Source organism: Rhyacophila brunnea, unplaced genomic scaffold (genome assembly GCF_057557595.1).
Source record: "Rhyacophila brunnea isolate RB1 unplaced genomic scaffold, BYU_Rbru_1.0 scaffold_20, whole genome shotgun sequence".
In the NCBI taxonomy this organism is placed as follows: domain Eukaryota; kingdom Metazoa; phylum Arthropoda; class Insecta; order Trichoptera; family Rhyacophilidae; genus Rhyacophila; species Rhyacophila brunnea.
The window spans coordinates 18,733,981-18,751,052 of NW_028232860.1; the positions used below are offsets into that span (position 1 = coordinate 18,733,981).

At 30.7% G+C, this 17,072-nt stretch overlaps 1 protein-coding gene across 1 annotated transcript in view; it reads left to right on the forward strand.

The window, feature by feature from the left end:
* Positions 1-17,072, forward strand: part of Ser (protein serrate) — a 477,847-nt gene that overhangs the window by 349,170 nt on the left and 111,605 nt on the right. Inside the window, exon 5 of the mRNA XM_085948044.1 lies at positions 3,312-3,372. Coding sequence (XP_085804170.1) covers positions 3,312-3,372 — 61 coding nt within the window. The remainder of the gene's footprint in view (positions 1-3,311; positions 3,373-17,072) is intronic.

A 17,072-nucleotide genomic window follows, 5' to 3' on the forward strand; every position in this document is an offset into this window, starting at 1 on the left:
CCTGATTTTTTGCGAAAAGTATTATAATATAAAAGTGGTAGTATAAAAATGAATGAAACCATCGAAAGTCGATTGACCTGGGTTTGTCTGTCTACCTCTGCATTTAGAAATACATTTGCTGTTAATTTCCAATTCAGTATAGTCACAATACCGAGTCTCAATTCAATATAAATAAAAAAGATTTGAAATTATACACATCTCTATTTTCTATCAAAATATAACGAAAAAAATACATTAAAACTATGAATTATTATTTCAAATCATCACATCAAAAAAACTAACCTAGATTGTAGTCAAAGAACGCACATTTTATAATACTTTTTAATATTATTACTTGAAACACTGTCTCTGGATTATTTAATAAATCTGTACGACATATTATTTAACATAACTTAGGAGTTAATTGTTTATGTCAGAACTCATTATAATAATAATTAATAAGTCAATATATTTAATACAAAAAAATATGAAACATTTTCAATTAGGTTAACCTATAATGTTCTCTATATTATAAATTACTAATTAGTGTTATGTTATATGATGAACATAAATTATAATATCGAACGTATAAAACTTGCATTGCTAATAATTCAACATACATAATTAGTTATACTGTTTAACCCATTCTGCATCTATAAGAAACGAATTTTAAACCGTAATAATTGTATACAAGACGTATATTAATAACGTTATGTTTCCTGTTGTAAAATAAAATAGCTAGTTAATATTAAAATTTTCATTTCAAAAGATAATTAAACCAACAATATCCAATCACATTTTTAATTTTGTTGTACTCGCCGAAGTCGTAAAATCTCGATAATAATAATTACTTTCTACCAATAAACTCGAGTTAATTTCACCTGCTGATGTACTTAACTAACATTGGATGCTTCTGTATTTTTCTAATTAAGTCTTAAGGTTGTAATTAGTATTAAAATATAATCATATGAGATATAGCTTTAAGAAGACAGGTTCAGTTAATTATGAGACTTTAATAATTATTTTTAAAATACATTTTTACTATCGACTGAAGGAACAAGACGGAATTTCAATTTTAATTTGATTTGATTTCAGTTTTGTTCAATTCCATTTGAATCATTTTAGGGACCCGGATTTCTGACCAATAATATTTATTTATAATATATCAAAATAAAAAAATCTTTTTAATACTACAATATGCTGTAATATGATAAAGTGAAACAATAGTGTAGTGGATAAGCAATCAAATAAATACACGAGCTTTCAAAAAATCACCTAAATAATGTAATGTAACCTCACCGAGATTAACACTTTGGAGGAGGGCTTCGCCCGAGGAGGGGTTCTTACAAACCAAACAAAATAATTACATATCATTGTTTAATTTATAAACATTATCCAATAATATTATATACAAAAAGAAAAAAAAATAAAATATATATATAATTATTATATTATACAAAAATATAAAAAATAATAATAATTAATATTATATAAACTATAAAATAAGTAGATAATACAATTATATAAAGATATATATACATAATAGATATATTCATAGGTTATATATAAATATATTCATTATATATAGTCATTTAACTGTCATTATTTATTTATTATTTTTTTTATTAGCCTCGCCGGATTTGAACTCGGAGCCCCTGGATGAATGGCTAGTGCTGAAACGCACTGGAAAATATGAAGCTCTTGGTATTCCAATACTTGAGCAGAATAGCGCTTACGAATCATAATATTTTTATGTAATTTCAATATTTATTAATTCTAGTGTCTAGTTAAGTTCTAATTAAGTGTAAAAAAAATCAACTGTTCATTTTTAACCGATGCTGAAGATGTAAAAATGCGAAACCCGGCCGCTAAAACCTATTTAAATGTACAATACTTAAATCAATGAAAATATTAATATATCTAATATATCAATAAAATAATAGTTGTTGATGCTTGTATAGCTAAATGTAGATTTTCTGTAAATTATTACAATATTTGTAAATAGGCGAATGGTTACCATGTAAATTTAATTATCATTAATACGTTTTTAGTAACAGTTAGTATTGACTTTTACTTAAAATCATGTAAGTGTCGCTTTATCTTTTCCTAATAGAGTAAACGTTGTTACAAGCGTATTTGGGCAATATTATGTTTGGACCAGTCAAATAACGCATGCGTACAATTATAGATGTCATTCTGATTTCCATAATTTCAATAATGTATTATTACATGATTGACAATACTACTCAGATAATCGGCATCTATTCAAAACGGGTTTGCTTTATCGGAAACAAGTAAGCAACATTCAAAATCATATTTACATTATTTCTGTTTAAGGCCTTGCATTAGTTGAGGCACGGTCTAAAAAGATCGTTGCTAGGCGATGTGCGGATTGCGGGTCGCGGGTGCAAAAGACGCCTGTCAAACGAAATATTATTTCTCATATAAATCCAACATACGTCCATTTTATGTTCTGTTTATTATTCTATTAGTAACAATAATAATATATTTATTGACATGTTTTCTTTTTAAAGTAAATGGGTAACGTTTTTAGTCATCTTTACACGATTTTAGAATTAATTGGCCCGTCGCCATCACGCAGCAAAGTGACGTATGTCTGACTCGACGTTCCCTCAATGAATGCGAAGCGAGTACAAAATTTCGTCGCGCGTACAGTTGAAAATTATTTGGCGTTTCACTGATGCGTCACCTTAATATATTATATAATTATACGGTAACTGTCACTTTTGTTTCAATGCTTCGATACCTGTTTACCGTTCCTGACTAATCCATATAAGTACCATTATGCATAGCATGGTGCCCACATCCTGAAGCGGGCCCCCAGGCTAGAATCTTTGGCTGGCCCCCTACCTATCGCTAAGGATAAAGGTAGTGTGATGCTCTACAGTAGCGTTTTCCAAACAGAATACGCGGTAAATTTAATGCGTATATTTAGTGTTTTTTAGTATAGTTTAATACATCCATTTGAATTATGGAGTTGTCGAGTATTGGATACAGGATTAAAAATTGTATCATACAACCACATAATTTTTAATAATAATATTATTGCAGGAAAATAGCGCCGCAGGTGACTTTTTTTTACTAGTGTTAGCAAAGTTGTGATGTATGTTTAGCTAACTTATATGGTCGACTCGCCTCGCCGGGCCCTTCCTTAGCCCGGGCCCCCAGGCTAGAGCCCTGTCAGCCCCCCCTTGTGGGGGCCATGACTCGTAGGTTCTTTAATCCTTTTTTATAATCATCACCGAACCCTATCAAAGGTTCAAATATTGTATGTTCTAAATTGATTCAAACAACTTTATGTTTTTTTCCAGCTGTTTGCAAGCCTGGTTGCCATCCGGTCCATGGAAAATGCGATACTTCCGGGCAGTGCGAGTAAGTGCATTATTATTCTTCATAGTATAGTGTTTTCCCATCTTGAAGGGATCAGGAAAAAGAAGTACCATTTTATTACTAATTTTATATTTCATTGCAATTTGAATTTGACCCAATATCCTTACTTTCATATCACATTTATTGCATGTACCTACACTAAAAAACAGTCACATAAATAGCTACTGTGGAACCAGCAAAAGATCAATATATGTAAGAACATTTGGTTCGCCTTCGTGTATAGCTGAAGTTTTCCATGGAAGGCATACATATGTATCTATATATCAACACACTTGTAAAATGGAGACTCTTTCAAGACCCACGTCTACATCTTATAAGCACACCTGAAATGTGACTCCCTTTTTTGTAGACCATAAGGTATGTTTTATTTCCTAACCATCTTTCCATCTTTTGCGAAGCCTGTAGAGAGGACGATGCGATGTTGTGCGAGTTTTTCAATAAGATGTGTACTAGATTTACATACTCTTTCCACATGTGCATTCTTCAATTTTCTTCACTCTACTCTCTTCATCTGACCACATCCTCAACTTCTAAAATTTTATGAGAGTATTCATTTGTTTATATGATATCTGAGGGGGTTTACCTGCAATGCAATTGAGTGTTCTCATTTCTGTGCTTAACAACTCATATTTAGTTGTGGGCGTGTTTACTCTGGACTCGATCCCATTGTAATAAATTAATTGTATGTATAATAAATAACGTGCTTCTGTCTATTTTCATTATGTAGATTTTCAAGAGATTCTGAGATGGCTACATTAATTGTATTTACTTGCCGTTTCATTTATGTACTGAAGACCTTGTAAGCCGATTGGATCTACCATTTTTCATATAAGTACATAAGAAAATTCACATAAGGTCCTTTGCTTTTCGTGGCGTATTAAACTCAAAAGAAAAAATACAGCCTTAAATTTCTCTACAAACCGCTTAAATGTTCTGAAATAACGTGCACACGTGTTGTTCGGCGGGACGAGCATTCCCAGAATAATTCCGCACTAAAAATTCAATTAAACCGTGCGATAGGTCGAACGATTCGCGTACTTTCTTCCTCTATATGTATTTTACACTACCCAGTGGTGTAACCAGATTGTTCGGACTATATTCATAGATAAAATAAACAATAGTTTCAATAGGCTGGTGCACAGATGTTTGTTCATTTTTTTATGTTTGAATATTAAAAAAAACGTTCGAAAACAATTGAATTTCACGGATTCAAATCGATTGAAACTTGAAAGCGATTACGAAGATACGAAATATTTAAATATGATAATATCTATTTGTACACACTACATACAATCTTTTTACAGTACATATGCTTTAATTAATATAAACATTTTGTTTATAACAACTAAATGTCAGTAAAACTAGATATAAGTACAATATAATATACTATATAATATGGTAATCATCTTTATAATATACTTATAAAAAACTAAATGAAACTTTAATATAATTATCATAGAACTCTCTATTATAGTTGTTCACTTTATACGCACCAAGAAGTCAGATAGTTAAATCGGACATGGTGTCCCTGTTCATTGATGTATATGTATAATTGTATAATATACGTATTTTTGACATATTATGACGTAATATCCATAAATCAGTGTATCACAAATAATTGTCAATGAATTTATGACAGCATCATTTAATAACTTGTTTTTTTTAGTTAATTGATGTCAATGTTAGAACACAGCTCAAGAATACTACAAATCAAAAATATAAAACATTAAAATTAAAATGGTACAACGCTTCTACAATATTACATCGTACTGACAATATAATATGTCAATATTATACACCATGTAGTATATTTCTATTGCACTTAATTATTTATTTATGAGACTTACTATGTTGATAATTAGCTATTCGTCAATCCATTGAGTTGTTCTGACACTGGATTAAACACACATTTGAAAAATATATTTTTTTTGGCCAGCTACCGGATTAAAGTCACGACATACAAGACAGTCGCTTTACCGACCACTGGACGAATAGTCTATTATATTAGTTCGTAATTAAGTATGACTCGTTTGGCATAGTAGACTATGTGCGTGGGTGCAATATCCGAGAGATGCAGGTTCGATTCCAGCAGTGTCTTACTTTTTTCAACATGAGATTTTACAACTTTCTTTTTAGACCAAACCAAACCTAACCTAACCTAACCTAACCTAACCTCATCCAACGTACTTCATCCTAATATTACCTCATATAATCTTAGTTTGTGGTAATGGTGTATCAAAATGTATGAAAATTTCAAATTTTCAATTAACGATTATTGCATCGAAAAGCCGATGCGCCGACAGAAAAATGTATTTATTATAATTGTCTACATGGAATAAACTGCTTTCGTAAAAAAATATATATAAAAGCTTGTGTCTACCTCTGCGGCACAATTACCAAGATTCTTTCCATTGGTTATAACAATTTTTTTCAGAAGTGTTTTCAAAAGTAAGTATGTTAAATAGTGTATAGTTTGCTTCCAATTGATCTACAATGTGAAATAACTTGCAGCTTCAAAAGTTTTCCTCAAACACCACTGCCGTTATAATAATATCTACCCGCTTGTAGTATTGTAATTAATTCCTTTGTGTCCCTGGTAACACTGAATTATTGCGCGTTTACGGCCGTTCATCGACAATTATACGCGGCCGTTGGGATCCAACGTTAATTCGAGTCACATTAAAGCTTCGATCGGCCAACAATCGCGTTAAATTCGTTTAACTCTTTCGCTATGGGATATTAAAAAAAAAACTCTCATTGTCTCTTCGGCACTACGCGACAAGCGACTGAGTCCGTGACATTTCGCTCAAGTGATTTTTAAATTATTTTGGTTACATTCGGATTTTCCAAACAATAAAATAATCATAATTACCCGTAAAAAATACATCAAACAAACTCATAGACGTCATTACCTATACATATGTATGCCAGTGGCGAAGGCTCCATAGTAGGCGATTATTTGAAGCCTACCTTCTAAGAAAAATAGATAGAAAGTAAGTATTTAAATTTAAATACTTAAATAAAATAATGTGCGGGAGCCAATAATTGAATATATCGTCAGAATAATAATTAATATTAAAATAATTACAAGATAAAAAGAACTTTTTATATACAACGTTTTTAAATTTTCTGTTGAATTATTATGCTCAATATGCTCAAACTTGTACTTAATATGAAGTAAATAAAAAAACAAACAAACAAATATAGAATACTGAAATTTCATTTTGACATTTCATTTTGATTTCCATAGTAACGCTCGTATATATTAATAATTTAGTTGCTAGGACCACCCCCTTAGCAACCAATAATAGTCTTTTACTTTTTACGGATTTTTCTGAAATAACTTTCCATACAAAACAGAATTAACTGAAAATGAATTCAATTCTGCTTAAAGATGGCTAAAAGTATTAAAAGAATGCATTGGCATCGTGCTCTGGTATATTCTAAAAGTTTCAAATGTCTAGCTAGTCGGGAAGTTAGTTAAAATCGATTGCAAGATTAGTACTGGACAAACAACCACCGGACAAACAAGAATACGACCTAATAAAAACGTAAACGTGTAAAATATATACAAATGAGAGCCATATATAGTAAGAATAATGTAGACTAAATAAATAATAAGCAACAAACCAGCGCCTCTAGCGAGTATTGAATTAATATCGATTCACTCGAGAATATTTTTCTGAGCTTATTGTATGAACTGAGTCTCAAGAGCATCGGGGCAGTCTACTTTTATTCATACGAATCTATAGGCTTATAAGGCAAAGCTTATATATTTAGTGTCGAGGACTGCCGCTTTGGCGCTTTATTCAAATAATAATTAGTAATGCTAGACTAGCGACACATGTATGCCGATTATAATATTACAAATGTCACAAAACGAATATCGTGTCTTTATTCAATTATCAATGTATAATTATTGACAATTCATTTACACGGAAATTGACAGCATCACCAACCGGATAATTATTATCAAAACAGTGATAGTTTGTATAGGTACTTTGATTTGAAAGCTTACCGAAGGAGAACAAATAATCGGGTATATCCTTCAACAGGTGCATTTTAAATTTAGAAAGTATTGTTTTCTAATCTAAAACATATAGTTATACTTATGTTGTTAATTATACCCATGCTTTATTCCATTATAATTCCCATTTATATACATAATATCTGTATTAAGATGGCAAAACATTATACGTCCGTTTTTCTAAACTGTTCAGGAGAACAATTTTAAACTTATTATTTTAAAATATTCAAATGATGAACAAAAACACAAGTTATTTCCCCCAACCTATAAGACCTAGACAAGCTATATTTTGATAACTTGTAGATCTCACTGAGACGAGTCTGAAGATATACATACCTAAATTTGCCTAAAAATCGCACTTATCATGTTTTGCTATCTTAGTACAAATATTATTATTCATAAATAGTTTTACAAAGGCATATTATTAACTTTCACAATAAGTCTGCCTCTATGTTTTTCTGTTATCCTAATACATTCATATAATTAATTACCAGGACCACATGACTGTTAAACATAAATCGTTTATTAGGGAATTTAATTTTTATAACCAAAGCATTGAACTAAGCCTCCAAATACATTTAACATTTACTTTGTTGTAAAGCTACTTGTGACAATATTATGCTTCCCTAATCGAAATAAGTGTTCATACGAAGCATGTTAACTATCACAACAATTCTATCTCAATTGCTTGCTGTCCTCCTGATAAATGAACAGAATTAAATACCAGGGGTACATGTTAATTTACAGGTGCGAGTCGGATTGCTGGAATTCCCGCTAACATTTTCGCCTTTGTAACTGAAAATTATCTCATCAGGAATGCTGCAAGAGATGTCGGCACATTTTTGTGCGGCTTTCTAATAAATATGCAAATGTCTCTTTTAACTTTTCCCTCCTTTGACTAATATACACGTCTTTCTTCTTATCCAAACAAAATCGTTCATTCTGTGGAGTATATAGCACTACGCGGTCTCCTCCGAAAATCACATGAGAAGATGTTGCTGCTCACAAAAAATAGAATGATCCAATTTATGTATTATCTATTAATGGTGGAGTTCATGTTGTATCGTCAAGTGAGGGATAAATGAGTTTATCCGTAGAGTGATCGTGCGACAGTGGCGAAGGGTGGAGGTAGGCTGTTAAGATTCGACATAAATAGTGCATACTAAACTTTGTCATGCATGCGTGTTTGATTTCATTTAATTATGACTACAAATTGTATTAACATTTTAAAATTCAATTAAACCCTGCGTAAGCTAATCCATAATAGATAATAGTCAAAAAATATTCGTCTATCTATTATGGTTTTGTTTAGATAGCGCTCAATGAATTAAAAAAAAACTAACCAACACCATCTGTAATATATATTCTTCATTCAATGAAAACAAAATAAGTACCTATAACTGAAAAAATGGACAATACTATTGTTACAGGTTTTAATTGGTTTTTAAAAACTAACCAGCACCATCTGCAATTTGTACATATTATTAATATTACTGTCAAAGCTTAGTGTGCACTATTTATTTCGCATCTGGGGTGGGGGTAGTCCACCCCTCGCCACTGTTGTGTGAAAGCAGCTACAAAAGGCTTAGAGCGGAATGCACAATCTAAGATTTCGTTCCTAAGGATAAGTCGCCGAAAAGCATGACTTAACTATAGACAATCCTGAGTATAGAGTTAAGAAATCCTTAACCATAGACTACTTTTGTTATGAACACGCCCCCTTCTGTATTACCATTTACCACTGACAGCTGCTGTCAAAATAAATTCGCATGTCTATAACACAGTCCATACACTCAAATTCATTTAACAATGTATCTCAATATGGATATTGATAGTGTTAATTCTTTTGGCATGTACTTGTAGAATATTATTTTACTTTTATACGCCAACCCGCAGAAATACAAAATACCAGGTGAAGAATAACGCTTAACGCTAGTGTTACCATGTTAAAAAAATATCTTGCGGTACCTGTGGAATCACGTATAATGACTTATAACGGAAACATAAGAGTATTATAATTTAATATTAATATGTATTTACAGTTATTGCATTTATAAAATGCAGTTGTCATATTTTTGTCATCGTTTAACAATTACAAAATAATTTACCTAATTTACCTAACGAGAATTTTTAAATATGGTATTATTTTCAATAGAAATGATCTTAACTAAGGACAATGTTTCTGCATAGTGTTTTCTGCTAAGGAAATTTTAGTTATGACAAATGTTTCTGCATTCCGCTCTTATGTTATGCAAATGCTCGAGTAAAGGCATTTTTTCTCGCTGTCGTTTATTACTAAATACTATGCAGAGTAGATGGAACCTTACATTAATATGTGGTGTAGATACTATGTTATTAATAGGTAACAAAGTTATCCGATACCTTTCTTAGAAATGTCACGGAAATTAATTCATTATGTGACATTACACACACTACTACTATTTAACACACACGCACGATGCTTATACATAACTGTGAGAGTACTGATCGGTTTAATTAATGTTTAACTTTCTTCTTTCCATATTATTATATCAACATTTAAAACTCAGTCGAAAATACTATTATATTATATAACGGACCTCTTTGCGTATTTTTGATGCAGCCTTTGTAATTTTGTCTAACAGGCAGTGTTCACCATTGGATAACATCGATATACCTTTACAATTAAATGTTTTATATTATAATGGAGTTCACCTAGGTAAACACAGTTCAATTATTGAATTTATACATCGCAATAAAACGTTGAACATAAGTATCCAAGAAACGATTTTCTCTGCGGGTATTCATTTTGAGACGATCCGAAGGGAATCTCTGATGGAATCTATAAAATACTTTTCATTGGTCGTAAATTATTCAATAAACATTTTGAATTTCTCACTCTTCGGAAAATAATAAATCCTTATTTAATGTATGAATAAAATGAATTATTATTCCATAAGCAATCCAGTAAAGGTAATCCTGCAATATAATGAATGCTATTATGTCCATATATTGTACATATTTTAATACCATATTATTTATTTCAATTAAAAGAAACTGTGAATAATCTATTAGAAGGTTTCATTCAATGTCTTTGTCTGATACTGTTGGTGGCTACCTATTAGACAAAGCGTTTGATTTACGATAAAATATTTTTAAAAACTACGTATTTATTCGTTAGTTCGTAGCATTTTTAAATATAAGTCGATTATCTGGTGTCCTTATGAGATTTCCTATAAGCATATTTTAGAACGCATCCAAAAGAAAATTCTACTACTTTCCTTTCGATAATTCATCAAATGATTATTTTCCGACTGCCTTTCTACAAGGCGTGCTTACTTTTCACTCTCTTGAATCTCGTAGGTCGCTTCTGCTCTTGAAACATAATGCTTGTTATCGCGAGGGGTGATTTCCAATCTTGGTGTCCTAAATAATTTGAATTTACATGCACTTATCAATTACCTACGTGGTCGCAGCCATGATCTATTCTGGGTCGGAACCGTTTCATCTTGTCAAACCTATTAGGCACCATTAGCGAGGGGTGCAAGAATAGTCAATGCGCTCCCCAAAGACAGACATTTTCAGTGACGTGCTATGTATTTTGTCTTTTTTTTTTATTTTTCTGTATGAAATTGTACTTATGTTTTTTTTTAAATAATTATATATTTTCTTCTTCTCTCTTTTGAGAGTAATATTTGTTATAATGTAAATCTTATGTTGTGAATGTCTTGAATTTAGATTTTTTTATGTCCACAGTGTTTTGTTTTCTTAAATATATAAATACATGTAACAGTGCCGCCCTTAAACAGATTTAAAATACTGTCCCCTTTCACTTTTAGTTACACAATATTATCTGCAAATTCGTTATATACCTACTTAGCTATTGTATTTTTTTTATTTTCGCCTATATTTAACAGACAAATACACCAAAAAGCTGACAGTTGCCAATAACTGATGCATTGAGTAGTGTAAATTTCGAATAAAATCACTCCCATTGCAGGAGATATTCACCTCTTATTTACCATTGAATATTCATGATATGAATCAATGCATCATTTGGAGCCTGCTTTACTTTCTTTTGTATTAATAGGTTATTTAATTTATCACGAATCTAATTACTAAAGATCTTATACACACCATTAACTGAAAATTACAGCATTTCCACAAAATATACTCTCAAATAGTGGTTTTAAGTACATGAAGATCTATGGTGCTGTTTAGAGACACCCTTGTAGAAAAACTCCTGTGCAATCAACTGCTATTACAATAGGTATTGTATCACAATAATACGTATGCAGTCAGGATTTAAATGCTTCGATATTTTTTTAAACTAAGAAGTCGGTTCTTTTTAATGAAGCGACCGCATCGTATGCTTCATCAAAAACCACCACTTCTCTCAAAAGTTACATTTAAAATTTGTATTCGCTCATTTATTCGCCGTTTTTTATAATGTTGCACCCTTATGCAATGCACTATCTGCTTACTCCCATGGGGCGTCACTGTTAAGTAGGTAACATTCGCAGAGCCTGAATCTCGCATCTGAAAAATACAAACGTTACTTTTTCAATTCTTGGTTGTTGCTGATAAAAGACGTAGGTAGTTGGTCAATAACCATCTGTATTTTGAATAATCGCGGGATACGATCATTTTTACTCTGTTGAGACCTATTAATAGTTAAGTAATGAAATAATATACCTACCTTTAGTAAAACCTATATATTTTTTTTATAATAAAATAAAATTGTCTCCTCCTGTCATTTTTATAGAATGCATAAATTTGTTACCACATTATTAGGCACTACCTATGAGCAGTAGTTTATAATCTTTAGCAATTTATTTATCTAGTATTGCTAACTCCATTCCACTATAATAAATTACCATGTCTATGGTTTTCTAGTATCTATAAATGAGACTTTATCTGAACGAGAACGTCCAGCGTTCTGAATTCGAATTTGAATTTGAGGCACGCGCGCGAAACTCTCTTCTCGGTAAAGAGCGGCCGACGCCATCTTGACATTTAAATATCGATGTTTATGGTTGTTATTAATTCCTCGCAAACGGCCTGCAGACGCGTTATCGGGTCGCATTTTTCAGACGGCAATTTTTATATCATGTTAAATGTTTTTACAGACCCTAAAGCACATGTTTGCGAATTTTAAAACTGTCAGGAGGCTTCGTGAAAAAATATTACAATTTACGCGATGACATCGCGTCATTAAAATTTGGAATACAGCGGCATCATTTTGTCGGTCATTTTAATCTATATTACCCAATAACTTTCATATAATATTCTACATATGCAAGTAAAATACGAAAAATTAAGTTCATTACCAATTTTATTCAAGACAATATTAATATTACGGCATCTTCAAGGTACGATTAATTGTTGTTTTTCACATTCTATGTCTGTGTAACAACTAGAATATTTTAAATTAGTTTATTTTCTCATCCCTTGATGAAATTTTTTTTTAAATAATCTCCGCAAAATCAAGCTTCAATATTGTGACCATACCTAAATTAGATTTTATATAAGTACCTATATATTTAAAGAATTTCCAGTTATACACATTTATATTTTTATAAAAATAGATGTTTTTTAAAATTAATATAAAAATATTAAAACTATGAATTGGTCAGATATCATCTCTACAAAAAATAGTAAACTTAATAAATTAAATTTTAATAATAATATGACTATAAAATAATATTGTGTAATAATAACATAGGACCCTTCACCAAATTCATATGTTATAACATTTTTCTTAAATTGTCGGTTTATCTTTGACTAAAATTAAAAAAATATTTTTCTTTTTAATGTTTTCAGATACATATTAATTTATATTAATTCAGCTGAAATTGTAAATTATCAAAAAAAAAATGTCAAATTGCAAGCTTCATATTTTTCCACTAGGTACCTCTGGTAGAAAGGCCTAATAAAGACATCGCCTTAACTAGGGTTTAATTACTTCAATATTTTTAAATTAATAAATTAATTTTTTATTTTTTATTAAATTTAATGCATTATTTTAAATTGTTATCTACGATCTATTTCAGTATTCGTCTTAGATCAAACTCATTGAGAATAATACCTCATTCATTTAATTATTGTAGTTATAGAAACCTATTCTATTGGCATGGTTATTCTTACATTTCTATTTTAATACCTATATTATGTACGCACTTTATTATTACATATTTCATTTTAACATTTTAATCTGCTTTGAATAAACCTGTGTCGTTTATTTTCACACAACTATTAAAGTGATAAATAAAATGGCGTCTCTAAATACCTGAATCCTCGTATAATATTGTTAATTACCGCGTTGGGGATTGTTTAATATAAATCACGCTGAAAGGAAGTTAATTGCAAAATCTTCTAACGTTTGCCCATTCATGCGCGGTACTTGGGCAGAGATGCGCCTTGAATAATAACAGTTCTGCACAACGATCCATCGTGAGAAGTTAGTTTAATATTGGGTTAGTTCTGTTTAATATTCTATGTTAGAACCACCGATAATTATTACGTTTGATAAAGTTACTTCAAAACATAGAGCAAATGAAATTTTAGACTGGCGATGTTTTTGCAGTGTTATGTATTTATTTACGAAATTGAGCTTTAGCACTCAGCAGTCTTTCGGTGTACTCTTGGGTAATATATTACGTAAATCATTAGTATAATTAATTATTTAAGCTCATTTTACGTTAAACATAAATTATTTTTTTACATATTCCATTATACCAGATTAAAAGATAATAAATTGGGAATCGTGTCCTATTTAATAACGCACGTAGGTATTGTATTTGTGCACAGTTGCATTAAACAATTATTTTTCTAAGGCCATCTCCTCTAATTATGATATTATGTTTGACTTAGGTACATAGTTTTACCCGAACGTCACAGAATTAATCATCTTCTTTATATTTCGTCTTTGTGAATTTTCGGACACAAAGGCGAAGATGCGCGCGACAGTTTTTCGAGAGACACGATCACTCAACCAAAATATAAGGTGATACTGTTCACAGGAAGTACCAGCGTGAATGTAACGAGTGTGTTGTTCAGATTAGGGGGCGAGGCATTTACCTATATTTTTGTTATTGATTCGATTCCATGTAAAAATATTAATGTTTATATTATTATATGCCGTCGATTTACTTTCCGAAATAACAAAAGTCATTTTTTATTACTTCGATATTGTCACTGGCAGTGCAGGACCGTCTCGCTTTTGTGTGCACTTGCCCTGTAAACTACTCGTTAATTCCACACCTATAGTTTCCCACTAAGGATTTCCCATCCAGATCTCGAAAATCTCGAAAACCTTCTCATTGCTTGAGTAATTGTTCGTGATTATGCGCGCTAGAGCAGATAATCTATTAAAATAGTGCTAAAATTACTGTTATTTTCAATGCGATTGGTACTGTAGGAAAATCCATAAATTATCAAGGTTTTAGAAATACATACCATATAAATTAAGAATCCCCTATTTTATTACTACGACGTTTTTATTAGCTCGTATTCTTGTTTGTCCAGTACAAATCTAGCAATCAGTTTTTAACTAACTTCCCGACTAGCTAGACATTTGAAACTTTTAGAAACATCAGAACACGATGCCAATGCGTTCTTTTAATGCTTTTAGCCATCTTTAAGCAGAATTGAATTCATTTTCAGTTAATTATGTTTTGTATGGAAAGTTAATTCAGAAAAATCCGTCAAAAGTAAAAGACTATTATTGGTTGCTAAGGGGGTGGTCCTAGCAACTAAATTATTAATATGTACGTGCGTTACTATGGAAATCAAAATGAAATTTCAAAATGACATTTCAGTTTTCTGTATTTGTTATTTTTTTTATTTACTTTATATCAAGTACAAGTTTGAGCATATTGGGCACAATAATTCAACAGAAAATTTAAAAACGTTGTATATAAAAAGTTCAAAAAAGTATATAAAAAAATCTTGTAATTATTTATATTCATTTCTTACTCGTCTTAGATATTTATTAGCAAGTAATTAATAATGACATCAAATATAATAAATTTTCTTATACATTAGAAATTGAAGTATCCGGAGCACAGAACGCACCCACGGTCTAGAAATCGTTACGCACGTTCGCGATGCGTTGGCCTGCACTAAAAAGTCAGTTGCGAAAACAGCTCACCTCCATAAAACAAAAATAATAGATCGAGCCGTCCCACCGTCTAACGCAGTGATAAATATTCGCGTCCATTGGCGCTTGATTCTCGATTCAATTCAATTTTATCTCGAGATATCTCCATATTGGGTGGATATCTCTCACAATAAGCATAATGGCAGTATGCTGGTCGCCTAATTAATTGACACGATTACGGCGATGGTTTCCATACTTCCTTGTTGATCAATGTGAGCGTCTGGGATTATGCAATAATTTTATTAATGGCGGCAATAAATCGAGATAAAATTGGCAATCTAGTGGCACGCATATAATTGTGTTTGCATGCAAATATTACCTAGTGACACTAACACCTAATAATTTAAATCATATGTTCCTATAATCTAAAGTGAAACGATAAAACATAATGGGTATCTTCAATGCCTTCTGAGCGCCTGATACATTTTTTTGATATTAAATTTATAAATTTAAAATTTTGTATATTGCTTAATAAATCTCTTTTTGATTGCCAAATTTTAATTCAAATTACGAATACACATACATAAAAATAATTATAGATATATTATATAAAAAAGATGTATGTTTATTAAATCAAATACCTAGTTTTATATTTGATATATTTGTATGCCAACGTGTGTTGTCAAGATGATGTGACTGAGTTGGTAGCTATATAAAAACTAAGTGATCAAAAGTGTTAACATACTACAAAAAATAAAACTGCAATGCGAGAAGATTTCCAGCTTATTTAATCAATTACCTATCTAAGTATTTTTTACAACGTTTTTATTAGCTCGTATTCTTGTTTGTCCGGTGGTTTTTTGTCCAGTACAAATCTTGCAATCGATTTTTAACTAACTTCCCGACTAGCTAGACATTTGAAACTTTCAGAATGTATCAGAACACGATGCCAATGCATTCTTTTAATACTTTTAGCCGTCTTTAAGCAGAATTGAATTCATTTTCAGTTAATTCTTTTTTTCTTTGGAAAGTTATTTCAGAAATATCCGTAAAAATTAAAAGACTATTATTGGTTGCTAAGAGGGTGGTTTTAGCAACTAAATTATTAATATATACGTGCGTTACTATGGAAATCAAAATGAAATGTGAAAATGACATTTCAGTATTCTATATTTGTTTGTTTTTTATTTACTTCATAGCAAGTACAAGTTTGAGCATATTAAGCATAATAATTCAACAGAAAATTTAAAAACGTTGTATATAAAAAGTTCTTTTTATCTTGTAATTATTTCAGTTTCATTTTAGGCTCATTCTCAATAGAACAGAGTTTCCTTAAACGTCTTTTGTTGGTATAATATTTCAAGCCTACGATTTTCAGTAGGTAGTTGTTTATAATATTTTAATTACTATACTTCCAATCTGTTGATATATAATATTATAATTGATTAACTAAGTACGGAAGAGTCATTGTAAAGATTCAATTAAAAACACTCATTATCGTTTTTAGTTCCCATTCAACGACTATTTTAATGAACTATTTTTTATTCAATCCATACACAAGATTTATGTATATAC